We start from the raw sequence: 27,864 nt of genomic DNA, 5'->3' as shown, positions 1-27,864 counted from the left end.
TGATCTCCAGGGTACAAATTTCTTCCACTTCATTGCCATCATCCTCTTCCGAGGAAATCAGCGCGGACTCTTGCAAATAGCTTTGTCCTCTCTCTGACTGACTGTGCTCTTAATAATCAAAACGAGTTGCAGGCATTCCATTAATTGTCCAGATAATTAGCTTTAGGCAATCTGGCATTTCATCTTTGTCTCCGACTTAATCTCAGCTAGTTTTTGTTCAATCGCTGGCATGTGTAATTCCTCATCTATTTTGACATTTCTCTGTCACATTACCATTTGTCGTATTTCAATTCCTCCGGACTCGAGCAAGCTTCGATCAGTCGTGCTGGTCTGCAGCTTACTTATGCTACATAAAACGCAAATAGTTGTAACTTTGTGTGCCAGCTGACTTGATAAATGTGCATTTTGTGCTCCTGACATGCGCTCGCAGCCTTAGCTGGCTTGCCTTGCCCGTCCCGTAGCGCCTCCACGCAGGTTGTTAAAACCTTCTGTAAGAGTTCTCATTCCCTGGGTGCATATGTGGTGTTTTAAACCTAATTTTATTTTTCTTTTATTAATCCCTAGAAGGATGCCAGATGGCAAAACGCAAGGATACGTGATAGGGCTGCGTGTGCACACACACACACACACGTTTTATTTCTCTGTGTGTGAAGGCACAGGGTGATTCAGTGTGATGGAAGGTTTTATTAGATAATAAAGCTGCTTTTTTAAGTTATGCAGGTCACTTTACGTGAGGACTAAAAAAAAAAAAAAAATTATTTGGCTCTATGCAGTGTATGACTTTATAGAAAAGCGGTTTAAAAATATCTGCTACTGCTGTATGGGAGCACTTACATTACTGTTCCCCAGAAGTTGGATGCCTTCTGCTGCTGGGTCCAGATGAGAAAGGAAAAGCTGTTATTCTGTGTTCATTTGGAAAACTGTGAACCTCCCAGTTAGTCACATTGGTCCCAAAGTGCCAGTCTGAAATGCTGCATGGCCATCAGGGGCTAGCTCTTAAATCTGTCACTATTTCCCTGGGCATTGCACACTTCACATCTGGAGCCAGTAACGAGGTGGAAAGATTTGGCAGTAAAAAAGAGGAAAACATCTTTCTGCTAAGTAGATTTTTTTTTTTTTAATTAGGTTTGAAACTGCTGAGAAATTCAAAACATTAGATCAGTGTCAGGTGGAGAGGTGTTGCATGTGCAGAAGAAAACCAGAAGTGTGTTTCCTGTTTGAAAACTGAGAAAGACATTTGTTTTGTGCTTTACTGAATTTCCTATCCTCAGTTTGCTCTTAAAGGGAATGCACTGGGCTTCTTCCCCTGAGGATAGAAAACATCTCCCCTGGTCTTTGTTTTGTTGGGTTTTTTTGCTTTATAAGAGCAGGAGATACCAGGCAGAGAAAACTTTTCCAAGATACAAGTGCTTTGAAGATCTGTATATGCTGAAAGTGCTGTGCTTGGGACCTAACCCGGACCAAGCACTGCGCATCCCAATATTGCACAGCTGCTCAGAGATCAGAATGTATTTTTCTCAATGATGCCTCCGAGTCTTGTGTCCATTTCTGTGTGGGAAAAATGCCTTGGGCTGCTTGTCTTTGAGACAAAAGTGCAGGAGGCTTCAGAGCTGCTGTTTTGGCCATGAAATGCAGGGCTGTGGCTCAGCAGTTCCCCATCAGAGACATGGGCTTCTCAGGAGAGGTGTTATGTGCAAACACCAGTTTGGGGGAGAATAACATATTGGGCACTTACTCTAAATGTAAAGGACAGAGAGCTAAATTTCTGCCTTTGTGCACACAAGTCGTCCTGTTAAATACATTGTCAAGTGGAATCATGAAATCCATTCCTTCATTTATAACTAGCTGTTGTGTAAGTTTCTAAGTGGAGTTTAAGGGCAGTTAGGCTTTTTAATATATTCTAGTTCCCTTCGGACTGAGTGGAACAGGATGCAGCATTTTCTTTCTTTGGTTTTTTTTGGGCTGAACCTGATATGGTCTCTGAAGGGCAGGATGCTGTGTAATGGCTGGATTTTTCATGTTCAGGGTTCAGTTTCTGAAACACTGTGCTAAACTAGGTATTTTTAGCTTATAGTAGAGTTGAGTTCATACACTCTTCCTTGTTATATACAATTTCCTCTTCAAATATAATAGTGTTTTATGGCAAGAAGCATTCTTTTACATAGTCTTTTAGAGCTTAGTACAAACTCATCAAAAGTTGCAGGCTCTGAGATTTTACCAAAACTCATCTTTTTCGCAATGACAAATTCCTCACACACTGGATTATGTGGGGCTGTGGTTGATTGGTTTTAAAAAGCCCTGTTTATCAAGGCCAAGCTTACTCTTCTCTTGGTAAAAAGATTTACCACCTGTGATGCAATACGTAGGTAGATTTTATGGGCAGAAGAGGCTGCTAAATTATTTTGTCGGTGTGACACAAGGTATAAAATGTGATTTAAACACATTAAATGTGATTTAAACACAGGTAGTTTCTGCAGTGAATCCCCCAAGTTGAAGTGGAAGCTGTTTCAACCCCCTTGGCTGGAAAAGCATATCCTTGGTCTGCTCTGGGGGAGCTGGAGCTCTCCTTGCGATGACTGAAGGAAGGGAGACAGCTGAATTTGCTTGTGTACTGTTTTGGTAAATACAGTTTGTTTTTAATAAGGACAGCTTTAAGAGGTGTGAATCCTTGTAGTTATGGGTGACTCTTTCTCAGCCTCTTCACACATTTTGCAGCCGTGGGAGGAAGTATTTGAACACAAACATGATTTGGGATTTATGGAGACTGCTTGTGTGAGTAGAGTTATTCATTTGCAATGCTTTTTGCCTGACTAAGCTCATGCATTACGCTTTGCCTTTTATTTTCCCTCCATGGACCCACTACTACCCTTCACCACGATGAACTTGCAGGGAGGAGTACAAGCACACAGCGGGATTTGGATTCAAGTTCCAGCTTCAGCCAGGCTGTTACACTCTTGCCTTTCAACACCTGGGCTAAGAGCTTTTCTCTGATTTACTGCAGGTGTTTCTGAAATAAGAGGTGAGCCGCTGCATCCCTGCTACATGTGCTGGCTGGAGATAGGCGTTTGTGTGAGATTTCCTGAGAAATGGGGTAGGGAAACCTTAAAGGCGGCAGCGCTAATCAGCATCCTGCATGCCCGCTTTATCAGGCACATCAGATCCAAGGCAAGGACAGAAAAGTGCGTGCAGGAAATAAGGGTCAGGAGTGACAGGTGGGGAGGAGGGAGAGAGACGGTTAACAACCAGCCAGCAAGAAAATGGAAAGACTCAGAAATGCATTTGCTGTAGCTGCCAAAAATCAGAAGCTGGTGCATGCTTATAAAAGAAGCCATTTTTTGCTTTAAGATTTCAAATTCTAGATTGCTGCTCTTCATTCTGCAGTGGTTGGACAGAATATACCACACTGAGGTCCCAGGCTGTGATTCTTTGGTTGTCAGTTTTGTGGTACTCTCCTAAATTAAAGTAGCAAATGTAATAGATTAGAGTAATAAGATACAATGCTGCATTTTTTTTTTCTGGGTGTGACAACAACAATTTACCTTGAATGAAGAAGTTATGTCCTCCTGGAATTTAATTTATAGGCTGTTTCCTAAAATTAGGAGTCTAGACTATTTCCTGTCAGTCTTATTCTGCACAATTTCTCCTAAATTATTTAAAGATATTAAAAATGCACAGCACATATACTGTACAAAGTCTAATGAAAGAAAGGATTGATCCTGACTTTACATTGAATTACACATTAGCTGTTATTTATTGTTGCACTTTATTTCATTTTGGAAAGAGAATTAACTCAGATGAATACTGTCTGATGGACACTACTCAGTAATCCCCGCATGTTATTTAATGGGTTTTGTAGATCTACACATAAATGTATGCAAAGAAAGCTCATTTTCCATTTAAATTGAAATGGGCAAAGTCACCCCTTTTCATTACAAGAATTCACCATGTTAAAATCTAGTGTATGTGTGTTGAGCTGTTTTGGTTTTTTTTAATCATGTGTCTGTTCCTGTCTCCAGTAAGGGAAGAAGGAGTCAAATAAAAATTTAAGACAAATCCCTTCTTCCTTGCCTCTGTCTGCCATTCTCCTCTGTGATATATTTACCTTTTGAGGGTGTGGTGTTTTGCCTTGAAATAGTAGAAGAATGTCATGAGGAAGCTGCAACCTTGTTAAAATACTATGGAATTAAATGAGTCTCATATAAATGGTTAGTTATTGTATGAGATTTGTCTGATGGTTTGGAACCTTCCTTTGACTGGAGAGTCTAATAGGTTGGTAAATAGTGAAGCAATTCCACTGCTAACTGCACATGTATTAGCCTGTCTTGATACTGAAATATATTCTTGGAAAAGCATATATATCAGTTACAGAGAGACATAATATTTCTCTCCTGATGTCATCCATGCAGATTGAGGCAAAAACTGGCAATGCTGGGGACTGTGGCTGAAGGCCTCTGAGTCATGGCTGAGCTCTGGGGTTGTGCATCACAGTGGTGGGAAGAGCATTTCCTGGCTGTGTCCTTCTAAATCATGCACTTGTTCAAGAGAAAAAGAAGTAATTTAAATAACTGTTCACAACAAGGCAGTAGTTTTGTTCCTTAGGAGAAGGACCTGTCTACAGTTGCCCTGATCTCTCTTTCAGGCTTGTGAGGTTCTATTTGTCAAAGGGCATCTTATGTGAAGCTTCTTTTCAACCTGTGACCAGGAGTAGGATGGTCCCTCTCCCAGCCTGCAGACCATCCAAAGCCCAGTCAGTTCCTGCATCTCTCACTCAGCATCTTCTGATGGGTGCTTGATTTGAGGGCTCAGATCCCCATTTGCTGTGGGACTCATCTCCTGCCCGCCTGACATCCTGTTGTGTTCTCGGGCAGCTGAAGAAATGGTCTGTCTTATGGAAAGACATCCCCAGCCAACGCTGATGGTCTCCACCAAGAAAATCTCGGCCAAAGCAAGAAGTGACCTTGTCAGTCAGGCCGGGCACGGTAATTATGCTCATTTGCATAAATGCCGCTAACATGTGCCATTGCTTCTAGATGAGCGGGTCCTCACTTAACAGTGGCACAGCACTAAGCCATTAATTACAGGAGTCAGAGGAGAGGTACAGCTGCAGATGTGCCCCGTCAGGGTTTATCAGGCTCCATTTTATAATCAATGGTTTATTTATTAAACCATCACAAATGGCGCATGCGCTCTAGCCACGGCCGGCTGCGGCTCGGCTTGGATATTTCATCTGAATCAATGGAAGCAATCATCTGCTTTACATCAGGTATTGAACCTGTGCGGGTCCTTGAGTGACAAATGACTTTATTGTCTGGGTGGAATTGACTGGAGCTCATGCTTAAAGCTGGGGATGGGGGGAGAGGTGATGAAAACACTGAATTCCTCCATAACTGGTGCTTTTGTCTGGTTTTTTTCCCTTTTGATTTTTTTTTTCTTTTCTCTCTCTCCCTAGCTCCTGAAAAACAAATCAGAGTCTTTATCTCTGTGTGGCTGAGACTGATGCAATGAGGGGAGAGGCTAGTGATCTTGGGGTGAGAGGGAAGCTACTGGAAGGCAAAAGGGAAGGGGATTTGTCCTGCTTTGAATGTGTTAACATTCAAGAGAACAGCCAGAAGCAGTGGCCACTGCACTGGTCTTGGCTCTGACCTCTTTGGAGCACACATCACACACAAACAGTCCCAATGTGCTTTGGGGATGCCATGGGGCCCTTTGGTTTTAAGGGCTGCTGCCAAAAAAAGGCAAATCAAACAAAATTTCATTTGAAGCAAAGCAGTGTCCAAACCCCTGAAAAGCCCCCCTCAGCTCTTCTCATTAACATTGAACAGGCAGGGAGTTGACACTAAAGCTGTATGATTTGCATGTTGCATGGGGTCTGTTATTGACATAATGAGGTTTTATTGGATTAAAGGCCTTGCTGCCAGAACTAATTGTTCAGCAGAATATACAGGTTTTTATAAACCTCCAAAACTAGCCTTTGTAAGATCTGTGTTAATATATTTCACACCCATGCTAGCAGTAATTCAGACACACCGTTCCTATGTACAGCAAAGTAGAGGACTGACAGGGAGACATTTCTCCCTGTAAGACTGTGGCATCCCACAATGTTATACAAAGAAAAACTTGGGCCAGTGTATTATAAAAACTCTGTATTAAGTAAGTATTTGTACTGTATTTGTACACAAGTACAGTAAGTACAATACAAAAAATATTTGTATCTGTATTTGCTAAGTTATATCCATGATACTTTGTACCCAGTTTGCCTGAATGTAGAAGGGGGTGGGAGAGAAATTTTGGTTTCACATGGAAATAACGTGATCTTTTGCCTTTTCAAAACAGTTAAGTCTGAGTAGACTTTTATATGGGCTACTGGTGATGTTGTTAGAAGAAAACACAAGGCATTGAATACTCCAGTGTATTCCTCACCATGCACTCATTTTCAGAAGTGTATGCCAAACTTTAAACTAGCAAACATCGCTACAGTCTGCACCATGTGCAACCCAGGCTTATATTTCCAGTTCTGCTGCTGGCATTTCACACTGAGCGAGGCATTTAACATCAGTCTGGATGTCTTCCCCTTTTCTGGGGCTTGTTTGGTGATGCATAGCTCTAAACTTAAATGAGCATGTGGCAGCTTACTTCCCTGAGTGGGAAGAAGCAGGGGAGAGAATTAATTTACCACTGGAGTTCACAGTTGAAGCTCCATGATGGGGTGGCACCAGGGACTGGGAGATATAGATAGATAGATAGATAGATAGATAGATAGATAGATAGATAGATAGATAGATAGATAGATAGATAGATAGATGATAATTGGCCATCTGGCAGCCCCAGCCCACTCCCTACAGCTCTACAGCTTCCTCAGAAGTGCTGCCTGGACCATATGAGCTTGACCTGCAGAGTGGGAGACAAGGGACTACCCTTTAGTTACATACTAAACCACACAAAGAGATAAATATTCACCTGTCATCTTGGCAGCTGTTCCAAAAACCTGCTGCCAAAGGGCAGTGTTTTCAAAGATTTGCACAGATAAAGGAAAAAATAAACAAACAATCACCTGAATGTTTATCCAAGCAGCAAGTGTCAGCATAGGAACAGAAAAGCACAAATATTCCTTTTCCTAAAGACTTGCTCCTGCCCATCAGTGGGAGATCTGTTCTGGGGGGAACACCAGTGTAATGTGTGCATGGACAGGTCTGTTCCTGCTGGCACAAGGCTTTTGGGGTGTGTCCCTGAGAGCTGCAGCCCAAACACACATTTGCTCCTGGCTGAACAGTCCCCTGGGAGCAGATGAGGATCACATCAGCATCAATTAATGCCAGTGCCACCCCAGCAGTTGACATCCAACCAAGGAAGCTTTCCCACAGCAGCCTCAGTCGTCACGATGCTTCCTGCTCTTACAGTCTCCAAATGTTCACAGCTGAAATTCAGCTCAAAGTCACGCTATCTGATTTATAAAAGGCAGAGCTGCTCTTTTTCACTGTAAATGTACATCCCAGTCATTTCTGGTGGTGTGTTATAGTGAGAAGTTATGTACGCAATGGAGTTCCTAACTGGTGACTAACACAGTGAGACCTTTCACGTGTGTGTTTACTCTTGATGTTTTCCCCTCCAGAACTACTAGCAATAAAAACTTGGTGAATGTAGGAAATGTGTAGAGCTGCAGATGTTATATCTTCTTTTCATTGACCTATTTTCTGTATAAAAGAGGTCAAATCACATTAGGTTTTCACTACTGAGATCCCAGGGCTTCAAACATGAAAATTAAACTAATGTATGCTTATTTAAATGCAGAAAAACCTGCACTGATACATTTTCTTTTTTCTTTTTTTTTCATTAGAGAAGTTAATTATCTGACCATAAAAGTCCTTGGTAAAAGATCATAAATAGAAAATGAATGCTCTTTTAAGCATTTTATTTGACAGTAAGGTACGCAAAAAGGATGGATTGTTGCTTCAGAGTTACTGTCTTGCTCCTCACTTTGGTATTAAATGCATTCAAATTTATACTAGCCAGTTCTTTGCTGTGCAATTTGTGTGCATGTTGATAGGGTTTCAAAAAGTGGTGGGTTGTTGTTTTTTTAACCCTCCAGGGACTTTTTATGTGCAAGCCAAGTGCTTCTGCACGCATGATAGAGCAATTTCTTCGCTCCGGAAAGTGCTACTAGATAGAAATACGATAGCAGAGCAAACATCGACTTCCTCAGAATTGTTACTTGTTCAAATAGGGATACCATAGCAGAATCTTACACGGGGTCAAAAGTGCTCGTCCCTGTACTGATGAAATCTCTCTCAACAATTTTTGGTAGGTTTCCAAACAGGGAGCATAGTTTATTGCAAGTTGGCGCACAGTGTAGAAAAAAAGCTTATATATCCTTCTGACGTGGAATATAACTTAATTTAAAATTTGAATAAATAACTAAGTATTTTTATAATTATTTAGGGTTTGTTCCCTAGCTAGAATAGATCGGTAGGGTTTCATTTTGGTCAGAGGATTTGTACTAATTAACCCACTTGAGAAATCTGAATCTTGATGGAGATGTTTTGGCAGATTTTTTTTTGAAACAACTTCGTCTTACTGGAATTCTTTAATGCAGTGCCAGCAGAGCCTGGAGAGTAAGGGTGGATAGGTACAGGTATATGCAAACACACATGCATCCTTGTAAGAAGAGTGGATTAATACAGGCTACTGTTGTACAGAAGTCTATCATGAAAACCTGAACCCCAGCTAAGCATATGTGCATATATGTAAAGCTCATTTCAATAGCAGATTCACAGCACAGACCTATTTTAAGGGGATTAATAATCTATGAATAATACATATCCAAGATAAACAGCAGCAGTGTGGGTTTGGAAATGGAAAAAATTTCTGTGACTTTTGGTGGAGGCTGTGTCCACACTGAAAATGGACTTACTGGGGCACATCTTGCAACAGTAAAAACCAGCTCGAGGTCTGCTGGCTTTGGAAAAGGAATAGTGATATAAAACAATGGAGCACCTAGTTCAGTCTGTCTAGCATACAGATCTATTACCATTGCATATAAGTAACAATTTCATACTAGCATTTTAAATTACTACTCCCTTCTTAAACCGTATGCTAATTTTCTTAAAGAGAAGTCTAATTGCTCTCTTTATATGCAACTCCAAGTCAAAAGCTTAATTTATCCCTCCAGTTGGATAATTAAATCATACAATGTTCATCTCTTGTGACTCTTCCTGTCCCAGAAATCTTAAATTCTTCTTCTCTAGCTGTCTTCCACAGAGCACAGCTCCTGACAAAGCTTTCACCTTCAATTTACTTGTGCCAGGAAGACAGCCGTTTGTCCCGATTCAGAAGCGAGGCTTCATTTTCCTTTATTTGAGTTTCCCTGTGTATTTCTTTTCCTAGAAAAGAAACCCCATCTCTCCCACATCTACCTTCTCCAGGCATTACAAAACAGGATTTTTTTTTTCCCCTCCCTGTGACCTGGTTTTGCAAACCTGCAAGTATTCCCATTTAAATCAGCAGCCTGGCTTGTATGCTTGTGGTTTGGGAAGTGGAAAGAGTGCAGTTTGAGTTCCTGTGTAGTGCAGTTTGGGTATTACTGCTGGTGGGCAGTCAGAGCTCAAGCTGCAAGGGTGAAGCAGATGATGACAATCCCCTGCTGCAGGGAAGTCCTAGAAGTCACTGGTGCATTGCACCCCACAGGAGCGAGCTGCAGGAGTATAGGCTTGTATTGGAAAATAAATTGAAGGTATAAAAGTTCATGCTTGGTGAGGCATTTCTATTAGAATTCCTTCCTTTGTAAGGTTCAACCTCCTTGCTTCATTTCTTTACTTCAAAATAAGGAGTGTTTTGAAAGCTCAGCTGTAGATTAGGTGGACCTGGAAGTGAGCGCCCTGCTGAAATCAGGAGGACCATGCACATGTCAAAAATGAAGACCTCCTAGCAGCTTTGCTCCAACATTTTGCAGGATTGCATCCAATAAAAGGGATCTCCAAAGAATTTTCTTGTTGTGCACTTGTGGCATTGTAGGAAATGGTATGACAGGTATTTTGCAGAATGGCAATTCTGGTGCTGAAACATTGGTTCTGTTACTATTTCTTGGGCATAACAGTGCCTACAACTGAAATCGTGTTAGCTTTTCTTAGCCAGTATGCTCTGGGTGGAACTGCTGTGTCACTGTACATTAAGGCAAAGGGTTGGTGAAGCACGAGAAGCTGACCCTAGGAAAGCTAACTAAAGGACTGGCTTTGTGCTTTGCTCTGTGTTAGGGTCCTGGTGTGCTTCCACAGCCTAGCGTGCGTACCGGCACTGCTGACTGTCCTTTACTGGAACTGCAGATCAGCATCTCATACCTCCCCACTGATTTTTAAATGTTTTGTGTTTTCCAGTACATTTCGTTCATGTCACTATTCAACACTGGTATTTAAACATCATTTAAAACGACACCACTGGTTTGGTAGGGGCTGAGACACTGCTCACCCTCCTTCTCCATCTTCCCCATAGGATCCTCTGCATCTGCTGTCCTCCTCACAGCTGACTCAGGATGATACCCCAGGAATTCCTGATGGAAAAGCTGAGACTTCCTTGGAATTTAAATTAAATGTGCTTTGCACCCAAATGTACGTAAAGTACATTTATTTTGAGTCATGCAGCAGCCTGTCTTGTGGTGCAGTATCTGGTTGAAAAAAGCATCACTGTTCCTGGTGACATTTGTAGTGTTGGCTCTCACTGGTAAAGCTCTGCCTGCTTTGGGCTTAAATAGGACCACAGAAGTGATCGAAATTCCATTCTCCCTGCAGCTGGCCAGAGAACAGAGGTGGGAGTCGTCACAGCTATGGATTTTTCTTCCCTTCCCTTTGATTCGGAAATAGCTCATTTGTCAGATCCCAGGCAAGGATCTTTGCTTGTGCAAAGGCTGTGGGTCCTTAAGCGAGCGGGTTTGAGTGCAGATGTGCTGCAGAAGGTGGGTTCATTTCTTCTCTTGAAATCCAGTGGTACCTACACAGGCATCATTAATGGTTCTTTTTAAGAGTTGTTTTAAAACTTGTTGAAGAGTGATGCTTAAAGAATAGCCTGCAGTTGAAAGATGGCACTGAATTGCCTGAACTACTTTCCAGAATAGTGCAGTACATGCTGCGGGTCAGCCTTAGTTCCTACAAGTACATTTTTGGTGTGTGTGCATATTATCCTTGAGACAGCAAGGAGCCACGCAGGAGAAAGCACTGGGATATGAGGGCAGTGACTTTTGTCAGAGGTCTTGTGTGCATCTTGAAGGGTCTGGTCCTGAGATTACCCAGATTGCTGAAGTTGCACAGAGATATAGACAAGGAATCCCTTTGAACACTGACCTTTTGCTTTTCCCTTTTTAGTGATAAAATATTCAAGGGAACAGAAAGTGACCCATTTTGTGCTCTGCCTGTCAAGCCAAGCAGAGGAAGGAGAGTACAGTGAGGGCCCAGGTGGAACCCAGTGAATGCAAATGATTTATGGAGTAGCTGCTTTAAGCATTTCAAATTACTTCTAGCATCATCCAGTAGAGTCTATTTATGTGTATGAGCTTAAGCACATTGCCCAGAACAAACTGATGGCATAGGCAGCTGTGAGACTGATACATGCTCCAGCACCTCTCTTTGTCCCTCTGCTCACCAGGTATTCCCTAGGGCTTTGCAGAGGGAAGAGATGCCCTGCTTGGCAACCCTTTCACATGAGCTTGGCTTTTCCTCACTGCACCTCAACTAAGCAAGCCAAGTTAGGTTCTCAGTGCACCCTGAGCTCAGAAATATTTTGCCAGCTTTAGCAGGGTCTTTTCTTGGAGGCTGCAAAGAAAGGTAGTTCACCTGACCAAGCTGCAGAAGAGCAGGGAAGATCTTTGACGTGGCAGCTGGGCACACAAGTGTGTGTTCTTTGTGTCTGACCCAGAAGCATCTGTGGGGTCTGCCTATCTGAGGAGAGTCTGGGCACCTTTGGGATTCACAGGCACACCATACCATGGGTGTGGAAGCATGGCAGTCAGCTGGCTCAGAAGGAGAGCAGGCTGACTTGTCTTTAATTTCAGAAAAGGTCCAGGGCGTGTCTAGTGGTACACATTTTCCCAAGGACTTTTTTAGAGTAACTTTATGTAAAAGCCAGCATATCACTCCTTCTAGGTGCCAGAGGTTTCGTCTGGGGTTAAGCAAACAAGCAAGAACACGGGGATCAACCATCAAAACTCCAGCTCCACATTTTACACTGTTTAAGGGGCACTTGGGAGATAGTTTGTGAAGCTGAGCAGCTTGGTGCACCATGGAGCTTTTATAGGGCTTCAGCATCAGTAAGCAGCATGCTTCATAGTCCTGGGAGGCCTGAAGTACTTTTTCCACCCTAGTATGACCGTGTGAAGAACATATGTACTTACAACTGATGCCAAGAAATCAGCTAAAGGTAGGACTTCTGGATGTGCTTTAAAGGATGTTGCCAGTATTCTGCCTCTGTGACAGAATTCTTGCCCATTCTCACTCCAAAGGAGAGCTATTTCAGGGCATCTTCTTTATATTCCCTGCCAGGTTTTACTTTTTTTTTCCTTCTATTAAGCTGTGTCCTATTTCTGTTTAATGCACCAAAGAGCATTACACTGATGATATACCTCCAATTCCTTAGCGGCATCTTTAGGAAATGAAAAGTGATCAAATTCCCTTGTCAAGTAGGACGCTGATTTGGAGATTCCTCTTTTCTTAAAAATCTAGCCTAGACATAAAACTTCTAAAAAACTTGCAACCCAGATAGTAATTATGTACTTTTGAAATGTAAGCCGGGACAGTCCATCACACAAAACCATTCAAATAGTCCCCAAAAAACATTATTCTATCTTTTCTTCACGGGCATTTAGGTCCTATACAGTAACCAATTTTATGAAATACAGTATGTCTGTTAACCAAGAGAACTGAACACTTCAGTTGCTTAGTAACTAATCCAATCCAAGGAGGAAATAAAAATAGCATACATAATTTTAGAACCTTTAGGACCTTTGCCAAGCAAAATATTCTCACCAGCAGCAGCCAGGTTTGTGATTTGAATGGGTTATCTTAATAGGGTAGATTCTATTTGTTTTATGTAGATAGATGGTCCTTCTTTTCAAATCTGATTAATTACATATCCGGGCCATTAGGTCTTGTAGCTTCTGTACTTTTCCACAACTTTATTTAACTAAAAATACAACATAACTAAATATAATACAAATAAAAAAGGAAAAATGTTTTAGTTGCTGGCTTCTTTTTCAGCCTTAATCTGGTTAAAAAGCCGAAGACTGCAGTGTAACTCAATAAATCACATTATATGGCCAGGAGGAATGTCATAAGCATCTGCTTAATTCAAGTGTGGTTTTTTTTTCCTATACTCATCTGTAAAGCTTGTTGAGGGGAAAAAGGATATTATTTTTATAAAAAGATATTATTACCACCATTGGTGGAAATTGCCATATGGTAGCATAGCGTATTCAAGCAAGGTAGGAACAGTTTCTCTAAAATTATGTTTTAGCTGACAAAATATGACTCCTGTTTTAAAATATGTCTTCAAGAATTCAGCATTTGCCTACATTTTTAGAGGCTTGCTCTGTTCATGCACATTGCCCATGCGTTTGACAAGTTTCCTACACCAGACTTTTGCAAATTACGGCGAGGATCTGCATTTCTTCCCCCCACATTTTTATCAGCCTCGCCACTGGATGAAGGATCTGCAGGACTAAATTATAGTGTGTGTGAATAGCACGGCCAAGGTTGGGTCTCTTGCCTTACCCCTGAATGAGGTAGGCAGTTTGGGATCTGACATTCATGTAATGCCTGTGTCCTGCAGCAGTCATGGAGCTTTGGGTTATCCAAACAGATAGAGCACTCCTTTCACAGAACAATTTGCATACCAACTTCTGACTACATTAATTCTGATTTAATTCCCCGCTCCTCTGAAGCATGCATTTGGGAAGGTCTCGGGTTTTCCTTAATTTCCCTCAGTTCAGTAAGTATTTTAATGTAGGGTGAAAAGCACTCAGATTCAGTGTTACATGGCTGGTACATTTTGCTTGAAGAAGAATAGCTTTTTTTAGATGTAGTGATTCAGCACATTTTTCCTTCCACTTTAGGATTATCATCCTGTAGGGTAAAAAGGCTAAATATAGCAAATAAGTGCCTTGCACGGTAGTTTTAATACTTTTTGCTTAATGCTTTTTTCTCTTTTTTTTTTCTTTTTCCAGTGCAGTTTCAGACACTGCTATTCTTATTTTTGGTGTTTTAATTTATTAATACAGCTGATGAGATCGTCTGAAGGAAATTAAGATTGTTCATCATTGTGTGCTGAAAGAATTGTGTGCCATATCTAAGAGGAAGTTTCCTCTGGAACATCATTCTAATTAATTTACAAGGAGAGATGCAGTAGGTATGTCTGTGACAGAAGCAGAAGCACAGGATTTACCCTGCAAGCCCATTGCTTGGCCCATGGAGCTGCCCAGAGGGAAATTTCTGAGCATGGCAGCAGGAGCGTGGTGTGCTCCTCTGTTGGAATTTGGGGTGAAATCCACAGGAAGGGAGCTCTTGCATGGAGCCAATGTCCATTTTCTGCTGAGAGCTGCTGCTCATTGCTGCCCTGGCTGCTCGTATGACCTTAGAGATCTGCTTTAATGTTTGTATTTCACTGACAATAAAAAAACACGAGCGCTGTGGTGAGATGCAACTTGATACACAACTGATGTTTTTCTCTAAAGAAGTTCAGAAAACATTGCCTTAATACCAGGATTTCTGGCCAAAATATATTATGGAGTTAATTCAAGTAAATTGCAGTTACTCTGTAGCAAATAATTGCCACCTGTTTCACATCTGTCTGAAATCCGCTCAAAATACAGCAATCTAGTCATCATTCTTGTATTATTTATGTCATTTTATTATTTGCTGTTAGACTTCTATTTACTTACCCGATTCACAACAATTTTTTCATGCCTTCTGCACACAGAATGATGAATTTAATAACCTCCTTTGGATTTGTTTATAAAACCTTTCAAAATATGTTTGCAATGCATGACAGGGCTTCTGAAAAGCCGCAGACACCCGGTGGCCTGTTTCATCGGGAGCTGCTGCTGGGAGCGTGCCACTTGCTGTCCTTGCACCTCAGCCCCTCCGTTTCACCTTCAAAAAAAGTCCACATTAACCTGTCACATGCGTGATCTCATGAGCATTTTCAGTCACATTTTACTCTGTTAATCTGGGAGCTTCTGGGTTGCTTGCTCAAAGCATTGGTGTGCTTTGATGTTGGATGGACAGTGAGGTAAATGAGGGGATTTCAGCAAGAATGATCGCCTCCTGCCAGGATGCCCAGGTACAATAGAAATCCAAAGGAAGGACGGGAACAAAAGTCAAATGTGGGCTGCTTTAAAGTACTCAAGCAGTCTGCAAGTAGGGCTTGGGCTTTTTGTGCTTTGTGCTGCTCATTCTCACGCACAGCGAGACGTTGTCGTAGTGGTTTCTTTCGATATTACACTTCACAAGAAAATGGCAAGTGCAGGAAGGAGGGTGAGGGGTTAATTCCTTGCAGCACATCTAGGCCATCCCCTGAAATCACAGGAGCAAAACCAGCTGAGTGGTGAATCAGGGCACCCTGCCTCTCCAGGACAGGAATAGCAAGAATCAGAAATCTTGCCCTCAGCTGTGCTGGCATGCAGGGATGCAGAGGGAAGGCATAGGGAGATACAGCCAGTCACTTGCCTCTGAGTTTCATGGTCTTTTCCATTACATCCAACTGCTATATGTGGTTTTGCAGCTCCCAGTAGTGAGAACAAAACATGGTCCCCTGTATACTTCCAGCCTGAGTTAGGGTGATTGGCCTCCCAAGATGTGTTGCTGTGTTAACACCCCATCTCACCCTGGATTTTTCACCTTAACTCCTTTTCATTTCTGTAGTAATTCCTTCACATTAACCTCTCTCATAACAGGAGCGGTGTTCTCCTCCACTAGAACCAGTCCTGCTCAGCTGTGATGCAGTGCCTGTGCCCAGCATGTGCAGATGAGGGAAATCTGGATGCATGTTCTAACACCTTTCCTTGGGAAGGAAGGGCAGCAATGGGTTGGGTTCTCCAAATAATCATTGGAGGTGGAAAAAAAATAAATTACAGCTAATAAAAGTTAAGCTTGGAAGATTCCAGGGGAGTGAGTTACAAACTCAGCAGCACTATTGCATGTCTTTATGATACCTCTCAAAACTGCCTGTCAAAATCTCCCATTAAGGAGCATCGCAGATTAGTAATTATGCGCATCTATTAACTAAGCATCCATTCTTTCTCTCAGATGCTTTGTAGCAATATCTCTCCAAAGAAGCACATATCTCATCTAGGTGTCTGCTAGATGGCCCTAACCCCTCCCCAAGGGAGATGCCTCTGATAACACTATATTAAAGACAGGGCTTGGTTTTGTCTCTTAAACCGCTATCACACAAGCCAGTGCACAAGGAAAGACACCTATTATGATTTTATAGACAAATGCTAACAAAAGCTGCCTGCACGCATGCAGACACAGAAAAAATTAATGTTAGCATTGCAGGAGGCTGTGGTGATGACAGGAGTACTTTTATTGTCAGCTCTGCTGGGGAAGGGAAAAAAACCCTCTTATTTGTGCAAATAACCCCAGCTTAGCTTTATTCCCAAGCATCCTATTTGCACATATGAGTATGTTTTGTCAGCCATGTCTTTAGATACAGGTTTTCATCTTCAGCTGCTTATGCTTGTTTGTGTTAAACAAATTAGTGCCATAATAACACACACCTCCATAGAGACATGAATATTGTATAGTAAGAATCCAAAACACACGGTAGTCTTGCTTTTTTTTTGTTGTTGCAGGTTTGTTGTTCTGGTTTGTTGGGGCTTCCAAACCACACCCACTTCCCCCCCCCGAAAAAAAAGCTTAATTAAACTCTTTTATGTTTAATTTTCCTGATTATATTTTGTTCATTAATAGAGAGCAAATATGAAAAGAACTAAGAGCAAAACTGGAGGCAGTGGATAATAAAATCTATGGCTATTAATTAAACGGAAATCCTCAAACATGCCTCCTTCCAGCTTGCTCTCTTCCAGATCCTAGATTGCTTCACTCTTTCAGTGACTACTGCTAGACAGACGCATCCTGTTCTGATGAAGGAGACCAGCTGGATTTAGGACTGTGACTTTGTGCGTGTGGTACAACTGACCATATGTGATTCTCTGTCAAGTTTGCAGCTTTAATGGGAAATCTCTGAAGTATTTCCACTTTGATTCGTATTTTCTCACTGGTTCAATAACAAAAGAGGGGCTGGCTTTGTGCAGCTGGGTTGCACTAACATAGGTTGTATTGTGACTGCAAAGGAAAGGGAAGCTTTTGCATACTTATCCTTCGGAGTTGCTTTGGGCTGTTCCAATTGTTTGTTTGTTTGTTTGGGGGATTTTTTGAGGGTTTTGGGGGGGTGGGATTTGGTTAGCTGGTTTTGTTTTGTTGTTTGTTTGGGGTTTTTTTTAGGAAAAAGTATCTGGGATCAGAAACTACATTTCATTAGGGATATAATTTTGAATTCTTATGCAGATCGTGGTTTTTATCTGGCTTCAACAGAACTGAATAATTCTGTTAATTGTTATTGTCTTCCTGCCGGCTTTGAGAAGTGTGTGTCTCCAGCCTCGCTAGGTCTGGCAAGAGAAGGGTAGCTAGTTGTGAAAAAAAGCAAAAACAAACAGCAGACAGAATATAAAGGAGTGTGGGATCTTCTTTTCCTGAAGAATGATTTTCATTTACTGATCTTCCAGACCTGAGAGCAGTATATGTAGGGGCAAAGGACCACGATGGTCATAGGGATATGGAGGAAATGGGAATCAGAAAATTCCCTCCCTTTTGCACTCTGTGTAAGTTTTACATAGAACATGCAGTGAATTATCATTTGTAGTGGGTTACTTTCACCTGTATTCTGTCTGCTCCTCAGCTCTCTGGGCTTCAGGCAGAAAAGTCAAACGCCGCAGGAAAATCTCATCTTCTAAGATTTGGAGCCTCAAGGCAACTGGCGAGGCATCAAAACTTCCAAGTCAGCCAAGTGTCTGAAGTCTCCTGTTAAACAGGCACACAGAAGGCAGAGGTTAACACTCAGTACCCAGCTCTGGGCTCACCATGTGTCCTTTAGTCGAGTATGTATCACTTTTGTATTTTACATTGCCAGTGAGTTGTGACCAGACTGTATCTTCTTTGCACCTTATCAAACACAGCATGTTTGAACAGTGCCTTAATTATAGCAATCAGTGTTTGCAAACAGCATCTTCACACTTTTCATCCAGATTTTTTTGGCAAAGGAGGGGCAGAGAGGAGACATCCTCAGAGTCATGCAGGTGCCTCTGCTCACAGATGTGGAAATCTCCTTGCTGGTGGTGAGGGAAGATGCCCTTTGCTGTGGCTGGGAGGGAGGCAGAGTTGAGCCGCTGGCCACTCAAACGCTCTTCCTGAAGCATCCATCATTTCAGGTTAGATGCCAGCACCCCTGGTCCAAGGGCTCTCCCTCTGTCGTGCAGGGAGCAGATAAATAGAGGTGGGAGGATTCAGAGCAAATGATTTGTAACTTGGTTTTGCTGGCTGTTCCTATAAACAGTGAACAGGCAATCTGGTAATGGGCTATAGATTTCCCAGATGAAAGCCCACTTGTTACCACATCGATGTATTTTCCAATAAAGAAATTCTAAAATGGATGTGTTGGCATCCAATTCTTTATTAAAATCATATATATATATATATATATATATATATATATCCAAGTGAAGACTGCATAATTTGAGTCCACTGAAAGAAAATGGTACACTTGGGTATTTTGGTGGATATTTGAGGTCTCTTTTCCTTTGAGGCAAAACTTCTATTTTTGTGGAGATAAAGAATGTTTAAATTAGAAAGGAGCAGTACAAAATAAAAATGATCAGCCTCTGTCCTGAAAGAGGGTATACCACAGCAGAGCATTTATCAAGGACTGCATTGTTACCAGATGCAATGGTGGGATATTGATGGGAAGAAGGATGTTTCCAGATCTTCACAGGCCTTGCATATGAGGCTGCAGTGTTGGCAGTCAGGGAGATAATACCACACCTGCATTTTATTCTGAAGTGTGATTATACTGGTGCTGTTCTCTATTGCTGTAAATCAGTTTCCTAAAATATATGGGTGGCTTTTTCTCTTCTCAGACATGTACAATTCAATATTTCTGAATATTTGGCCATGTAAGCCTTTGACCCTGTGAAGCAGCTTGTATGAAGTACCACAGAGTGAGGTCTGTCGTGAATGGTAGCAGCTCTGTCCTGCTGCTGTTTGCCTAATGGGGAAGAGGGTGCTGACTTGTCTCAATATTGCACTCAGCAAGCAAATCTTCATATTATTCCTCTATCAAATCAAAATGGGCAGCAGCACCCTAGACTAGTATGGTGCCTATCAGAAGTGTACGTTCCATCTGAACATGTCTCAGAGAGTATTTATTTTCTCATTATAAAGAATATTCTGGCCCAGTGTAAATGTCAGTGAGCTCAGTGCACTTTGTGCAATGAAACAGATGGATCTAAAACAGTAGAAAGAGGCAGGCCTGGGTCCTCAGAACTGCTGAAAAGCACATACTTATCCCTTTTTGTTTTTTAAACATTGTGCATTTGATTCCCTATGCCCACTAATTTGAGTCTTGGTTGGCCTCAGAAGGGCAGTAACTTTGCACATACCTCTTTCTCTGAGAGGGCAGGAAGTTACTCTTCATGAAGAGGATGATCTAGCAGGTTGTGCTGTGGGGGTGTTTGTTGGTTTCTTAATAAATATTTCCTTAGTCTGGATTTTAAACATCCCCACACACATAAGGAAAATGTGAACGAGATGTCGTTCGTGACTGGATGTGTTGGTGAGAAGGAGTCTCCTGTAAGCAAACCAGGCAGTGAACACATTGACTTGTGTGGTGTTCAGTCTGGTTATCTGCAATCAGTAATGCTTAGCAGGAGACAATAAAGCATCTGGAAGATTATTTTGAAGTACACATGTATTGTTTCAGTGAAAACATCAGAAAAAAAACAGAAAATCCTTTTGAATTTTGTTGTGATCAAACAGAGTCCCACCATCAGGACATCCAAAGGCAATCCTACAGTCCTCAATGTTAATGATCAACATTGATTACAAGGTGATTTTTCCAACAAAGAATCAGCTCACCTAAAAAAGCATCTTGCTGTGCATATATAGCATGTACCAGCCTTTATTAGAAATAAGCTGATTATTATTCTGCTACTAGCTTTTATTTTCTTTTACTCCCTCCCTTGCAGGAAGGCTGCATACAAATATAACAATCGATTGAGAGGAGATGTTCTTCCTTCACGAGATTAATTACAAACACAGGGATGCTGTGTCTGGCCCCTGTGTGTATGATTGATCTTGCAGGAGGAAATGCAATAGGAAACTAATGCTTCCTTTTATCCAGTAAGCAAAGTTCAGAGATGTTTGCATTCTGCTAGGTAAGCACAGCTGTCCAAAGATGTGAAGACGGATGGACTGTCCTGTCAGCACAAATTCATGCCGAGGTAATAGGCTATGCTGTCTCTGCGGACCTCTCTCTCTGGCCAGGAGGCTGTAGGGCCAGAATCCTTCATTTAGCAAACAGCTTAATTGTTTCACATTTTAATTAGTGGGGAGATCCAGAGGCAGGCAATGTACTGCAAGGGGAAGGTGCTGGTGCACCCGCTGCCGGGGCCGGGGGTGAGGAGGAAGGCTCCTAGTGACACCGGGCATGCGGCAGCCGTCACAGGGCAGCTGCTCAGAAATTGCAAGGGTTTGTTCTCTAAAACCTGGCTGGTGTAAGGAGAGATCTGCGTATTCACTCACTGCGTGTGGCTGTGGAAGCATCTGCAGAAAGTGCAGCACTTTGCTGCCCTTGTTTCTATTTGTGTATAAATATAATCTTAAACCTCTGGATTTGGCTCAGGGTACTTCTGCAAAGATTTGTTCTGTTCTTGGGCACAGGCTAGCACTTGTGTTTAGGCTGAGAAGCAGTGTCAGAGGTGACAGATCCAGCTTAGTGTGACTCAGCTTTCTTCCTCAGAGTATTTTAAATAATGGATGTGCTACTGCTGGCATTTAACTCCTGCCAGAGCTGCTGAAATATATGGTGTCTTTAAAATACTGCTACAACATCGAATCTCTGCTCAGGCAGGGGAGGAGGCCTCCACCTGGGATTGGTTTTCTCAAAAAGAAAAAGAAATCTGAGGAAGAGGGGAAGGGAGGAGGAAAAAGCCTGAGCCATGATATCTGGTAACTGTGAGGATGCCCTTCACCTGAGGCAGTGAGCAGTCAGCTCCAGCAGCGTGTTGATGGAGAATCCTGAAATCGATGCTGCAGTCTGCGTTATATTTATACAAGCATATGCACTGCGCTGATGACGAGGGAGAGAAAGGGCTGTTCCCTGCGTTAAAATAATTAGTGTAATAAATACAGCCTGGCAAGCGCCAGAGGAAGTAGGGATCCCTTTGTTCACATCTCGCCACTTAGAGCTGGGTAAGCAAGTCTTGTGGAGTTAACCTCAGAATTTACTCACGCTTTTATTCTCTGTCTAGAGGTCTTGAGCAGGTCGTGCTGCTGATGCCAGACTTAACAAGGGACACTGGATCTCTCCTTCTTTACAGTGATGTTGAGGATTTTATGGGGTTCTTTTCTTTTTCTTCTTTCTGTCCACGCAAATCCTGGCTGGTAAACGAGGATCTGTTTGCTGTTTAGCAGTCAGTTTGCTTGACTTGACAAAGGTTATTGCAATAATTGATGTTCCTCTTCTAATAATTAATGTTAATGAGTCCACTAAACAGTAAACAAGACAACAAAGAACTGTTAATGAGACAGTCTTTACTCATTTGTTTAATCTTTTACTAAGATAATGGGCTATAAATATGTCGCTATTCAGCCATCTTCAAGTCCTTAATGCATGGGGAGTGTTTTAAAAGGAGATTTGAGCTGATTTTTTACACTTGCATTTAGTAAATTCAGCTGACTGGGTAGGTGGGGCGCCTGAAAGAATTGGGAGACCTATATAATTAAGTGCCTTGACATTCTGCTTCTGAAGGACACTGGCAGATATCCAAATGCTATGTTCTGCTCTCAAACTATTTAATTGAAACCATACAAAAGGGAGGGGGGCGGAGGGGCAAAAGAGAGGGAGATCTTGGCAAAAACCTTATGTGCGGTTTTTCGCTATTGGATTGACCAGACAAGGCAACAAAGCTGATAAAACAGGATTAGCAAAATTGCATTGTTGGATATTATATGCTGTGTGACATGTACTACAGCAAGGGAATTTGGCAGGATTAACCTGCAGAGGATAAAGATGTACCAGACAAGAGGGCTGAATTAATAGACTGCTGTGACCAAAGCAAGAAAATCTATTTGCATGGGATATTAGGGGTGATAATAACCTTTCAGGGTGGGGTTGCAGTTAATGCCCCGAGTCTAGTGCTGACCCCATGCCCAAGTCCTGCTCACCACCTGCAACTCTGTGTACAAAAACCAGTTCGTTGGCACAGCTTCTTATTACTCTTTCCTGTTTCTAAATATATATATATATAAATGTATACACACACACAAAAAAAAAAAAAGCTAATTCCTAGGCAGGATTATCTGTGTTACCAAGTGGGTTTGTGTTGGTGGATTTTTTTCCCCACAAACTGAGAAGTTTATTTTCCTATTTATAGGAGATGACTTTCCTCTCCTAATGCACTAGTGTTATCCTAAAGTAAATATTTGGGTTTGGTGGTTTTCCTCAGGGCTCCTGGACCCAGCCGGCCATGGGGGAATGCTGCTCCCTCGCTATGTGTTGTTACTCAGCTGTTCAGGAGATTCTACACTTCCCTGCCTGCAATCGTGCTGAAATCATAAAAAAGCTTTCAGACCATGTAGTGCCAAAGAACCTGAATGCTATTGCCAGTAGATGACTAATAAAATCGTACTAAGTAAAAAAGGAAGAATATTAAAATTAAAAAAATTTAGATGTACACAAAGACTACTTTGGACTATTTGACCAAGGGGATACAGAAGCAGAAAACCAACCTCCATCTTTGATGTGTTAAGGGGAGAGAGAGTAGATTAAGCGTTCATTTCTCATTTGTACAATATATAATTCTGGGTTTTAACTTGAAAAGGCCTTTAAATTTGCTTCTTCTGAACTACAAGCAATGCATATATGGTAGTGTGCTTTTTTAAAGTAATCTGATATGCTTCAGCACAGATTGTATTCAAGGATTCAGAAGGATTTCAGCAACCTTGAAAAATGCTTGTATCATTTGCTTTCCCTTTTCCCACCCACAGTACTAGTGGCAGACTTTAGTGTTCCCAGGGAGCAGAGAATGTACTAAAAGTATTTGGCATTGCTCTGTGTGTGACACAGTGTGGCTCACTGAGTGTGCTCAGTGCCACCACAGACAGTGAAGGATCCACTCTGGTGAGATGATTCCCCTTCACCCAGCATTAGCATGTCACTGTTGATCAGCACCAGCCACAACACAAGTTCAGCTTTCTGGTTCTTCCTGTCAGAGTTGAAGGCTGGTGGGAATATTAGATACACTTAAAATGTAAATACTCTTTTTTTTTGTTTGTTTCAACATGTTAAAATTTCGAAAACTGCTCTTTAAATAAAACTTCTGTTAGTACAACATTACTGGGACTTTACAAGTGTGCACACATGCACAAATGTCAAGAAATTTATTTCCATTTCCTACAGCAACTAGATTGCATAACCTGTCTCTCTGGAATATTTTTTGCTGTTGCATATGTTACTCGTTTCTCTGCCCAGGGACTATACACATCTCCCTTCGCTGCAGGGACATGAAGTTTCCCTTGGATTAAATTGGGCAGTGGGCATGGAGTGGGGGGGATGCTTCCTACTTCCAAATACAAACCATTTCAGGAGAACTATTAAAAACCAGCACTTCTCCCTCGAGGTGTGTTGGGCTGTATAACACTTTCTTTTATCCATCCACTGTGCTTAAGGACTTCCTCAATGAATCCTCATCCCATGGATAGTCCTGTACTACCTCACAGAAACTCTGCCTTCTTCTGGACATTGGTTGCTGAGGAAGGTCCCTAATACACAAGATCAAGTTTATAATTTGCTTATTTTTCATGAGTGCCTAAATTAGTTAACCCAAAAAGGAGTTGTTGGTGACCCCTTAAGAATGACCCAGCCCTGACAATTGAGTCATTGTACCACCAGTGCAGCATTTTGAGGGGAATCAGGAAGAACCGCATGTCTGTTTCCACCTCTTTCTGTCTGCTTGAAAAGCTGCAGGAATACCTGGACCAATTGCTCTCCCCAAGACCAATTCTGGTGCAGCATTTGAGCCCTGAGCCCTTGTGCTGCTCCAGAGACACACTATGTGCATGCTGTGATGGTTGGCATGCTCACCAGTGTCAGTCCTGCACAGGGAGGGAGATTTCCTTTTCCCTTGAGTCCCAGAATCCATAACTTCCCCTGTGATTTTACAAGAAGCTCATTTTTCCTGGTCAGCAGTGGGTTGTGTCCTTCAGTTTCTGAGAGCTCCTACGGGATGGGTGCCTTGGAGGGGAATGAAGGACCTGCAGGCTGGGACATTTGTGGGGTGGGGAGCACCTTCCTGAATGCCAGTGTGCTGGGAAGCTTCTGGGGATGGACCACACACATGCTGGTGTCTCACCCACCTCAGAGGAGCAGACAGGGTGCAGGCATGAAGGTTCATGGCCACGGTGCACTCAGGAAGCAAAGCGGTCCCTCGGGCCCTGCTCTCCTTTCAACAACATCCTGGGATCTGTGAAAAAGCAGCCTGCTTCTCCCATGTCTCTGAGGGCTTGGCTGAGTTTCTAGGTTGCTTCCTCCACCTTCCAGCCTCCGGCTCTCATGAGATGAGCTCAGCGAATGAGTTGCAGGAGTGCAGCTGTACACGTTTGCAGTACTGTGCTGCAATGGCCACCTCTGCGAAGCCTTAGATCTTGAGTGCCAAGCCAGTTTGCCACTTCTATTTCTTTTTTTTTTTTTCCTTGGAGGCATACACCCTTGACACGTTTGTATTTCAAACAGACAGGGGTATATAACTGCTGGGGTCGATGGATCTAACCCTGTCCCTTTGCTTTCCAGCACTCGATGGTGTAGAAGATGGACGCAGAGGAGAAGGACAGAGCACAGAGGAGCCCAGGAGCAGGGAGCCTGGCCAGGGGCCCCCTCAGGTGCTGTGCAGCAGCTGGTGTTGTGAATCAGGCCGTCACCAGTCGGAGAACGGCTACTTCACAACACCAGGGTCGCACCGCACCACGCTTCGACCGCGGCTGGACAAGAGCAGCTTTCCTGTGGGCAGGCAAGGGACGTGGAGCACCTCCTGGCTGCTTCCACGCGAGCCCAGACCTGCAAAGGTAATCAGGTGCTCAACTCCTATTTAGGCACCAGCCTCCCACTGAAGTCTGAAATAGAAGTTAGGCCCCTAAATATCTCTGTGGGTCTGGCCCCGAAACCCTGCGTCGCTGTGCAGTGCAGAGCTTCAGCAGGCACAGGGCAGCACTGTCAGCAGCATGGTCACTGCCTGTTCGCATGCCATATGAAAATAAGCTTTTATTAAGCTGTGGAAAACAGTAAAAAACTCCTCTGCATGCTCCACATGTGATTCTCCCTGACAGTTGCATCTGTGGTCCTTGCCTGTGACTTGTTCTGATCCCTTCCCTACCTCGACACCCAACCGCGTCGTCTTTGTAAAAGGTCATGGACGTACCAGGAAAAAATGGGCTCCTTGCTATTGATACTGCACCTGGTCAGTCTCTGCCAACGTGCCTCTATCTAAACCAGCCCTAGGTGTGTTGCGATGAATGAAAAAATAAACGGTGGCATCAGCCAGAAGTGGTACCAACAACTGCAGTCCTTAAAATAAAGAAAATGTTGCTAAAGCAGTGCCTCACAAATTCTTAGGTGTAGAGGGACAGTGAGCACACTCAAACCAAGTGACCCGCATGTAACATGTGCCATGCATTTCAGATTTTAAAAACAGGCTCTTCTCTGTCTCCTCCTTTGTACCACACCACCAGTGTGATGCTAGTTTGAGAGGAGTGGGTTACAGAAAAGTGCTTTCCATCCAAATCTGGATCATGTACATGGAGGGTGGCACACACCTGATGGCTGGGGTATACAATCCCTTAAGTCAAACTGAAATGCTGTTCAGTTTTGATCTCAGAAAGCAGGCACGTGGTCTTGGTCTCAGGATGGGGTTTTCTTTGGTGGGTTTTCCTTCTTCCCACCCCTCAGGATGGCTCTGTGTTCTCAGGTGTGTCTGGTTGTTCCCTTGTATGATACAAACCACTAGATATGTCTAAAGCAAAGAGTGGAGAAGTGCAGAGAGAAATAATTCAGGTAACATAGAACCAGTGACAGTTTTTGTGAAAGTTTTCTTCATTATCCTAACTCACCTGATGATGGCTGTAAAAATTATTTAAATTCCATCCTGGATGTATTGTTGCTGGTAGGGAGATAGATGCAGGGGAGAGTCAGGATATGCACAAGATCTGAAATAGTATGGGACAGCCTGGAAATGCAAATGAAAGATAACAATTGTGGTTTCACTCGACCCATCTAATCTTTCTGTTCAGGTGGACTCCCTGCACAAGTAGCCCTGAACTCCTTTTATAGCAAAAAGTCAAATACCTTGAACAATGGGAGAGGTGTATGGGAGGCTCATTCGTATGTTAGGAAGGCAACCTGTGGGTTTTTGGCATTGATGGAAAGAAAAACTAGATCATGTTTCTCGTTCATGCACTATGAATGTGTGAATCCAACATGCAAGAACACTGTTTTATTAAACTTGTTCTCTGCTAACACAAACTGTTTTCTCTGTGTGGTAATCTCACTGGTTGTTATAACCTTGTTTTAAAGCTTGAAACTTTTCTCTACAGAGTTTGTTTCTTGAGGCAATGCACAAAATTCTTTATAAACAGGAGGCATCAAGGAAATAGTCCCAGCAACCCTTGCATGCACACACACTGATTTACATGAGCAGCTATTCGTATATGGAACTAAACACCATTTCATCTTTTATTGTGAGCCAGAAACCTGACCTATTCAGTTTCTGTCAGCAAATACACATAACATTTGAAATACATTAATGTCTAATATCCATTGTCAGGTGACCTGATAGACTATCTCCATACTTCTCCAACTGTGATATGTAGAGACAGGTAATTTTCAGCTCCTTTTGTTAAAGAATTTCATGGAAAAAGCCCACTTCAGAGGTACCTCTGGAGCACTTACTGTACTACAACTCTAACTCGGATACATCACCCTTTATGCTCTTCTAAAGTGATTTCCTAGTAAATTAATGCAGGCCATAATGCAGCTCTGCAACTGAAAATCGAGCACTTCTGCTTGCCATCAAGCAGCCTAATCATGTCATCTCATGAGGAGGATTGCTGGTTGAAAACCTGACTGTCAGCTTCAGGTGATAGAACCCATTTCTGTTTGCTCCCTTCAGCAGTTGGCACGTGCTGCAGTCAAAGGTGAATGCACAAAATATAAATAGTTCAGTATAGGTTTTAAATTTGTGGAGTGTTATTCTTAATTAGCACCTACAGTTCATCTTCACGTCAACCCCAGTCCAAGATGCTGAGGTGGAAAAACAGGTGCTCACCAGGTTTCTGGACAGCCCCCCAAAAGAGAGGCAGGCCTCTGCAGTGTGGGTACACTCAGAGAGTTTTCTGGTGCTTTACAGATCCTTTCTCCTACTTGTGTATTGTCGTTTTAAAAAAGTGGAATTTTATCCTGCAAAAATACCCAATTAGAATTGTAGAAAGGCTTGATTTTATAACCTTAATAAAACACTGTGCTCAGCAGTGAGGGATAGAAAGAAGAGCAAAGGCTCTCAAACTT

At 42.5% G+C, this 27,864-nt stretch overlaps 1 protein-coding gene across 1 annotated transcript in view; it reads left to right on the top strand.

Annotated features, from left to right (window-relative positions):
• Positions 1 to 26,823, top strand: part of LOC135297771 (uncharacterized) — a 64,232-nt gene extending 37,409 nt beyond the window's left edge. Inside the window, exon 3 of the mRNA XM_064415688.1 lies at positions 25,099 to 26,823. Coding sequence (XP_064271758.1) covers positions 25,099 to 25,397 — 299 coding nt within the window. The 3' untranslated portion in view covers positions 25,398 to 26,823. The remainder of the gene's footprint in view (positions 1 to 25,098) is intronic.
• Positions 26,824 to 27,864: the final 1,041 nt, after the last annotated feature.

The sequence above is a fragment of the Passer domesticus genome, chromosome 1 (assembly GCF_036417665.1).
Source record: "Passer domesticus isolate bPasDom1 chromosome 1, bPasDom1.hap1, whole genome shotgun sequence".
NCBI lineage: Eukaryota > Metazoa > Chordata > Aves > Passeriformes > Passeridae > Passer > Passer domesticus.
This window is presented reverse-complemented; position numbering and strand designations above follow the sequence as displayed.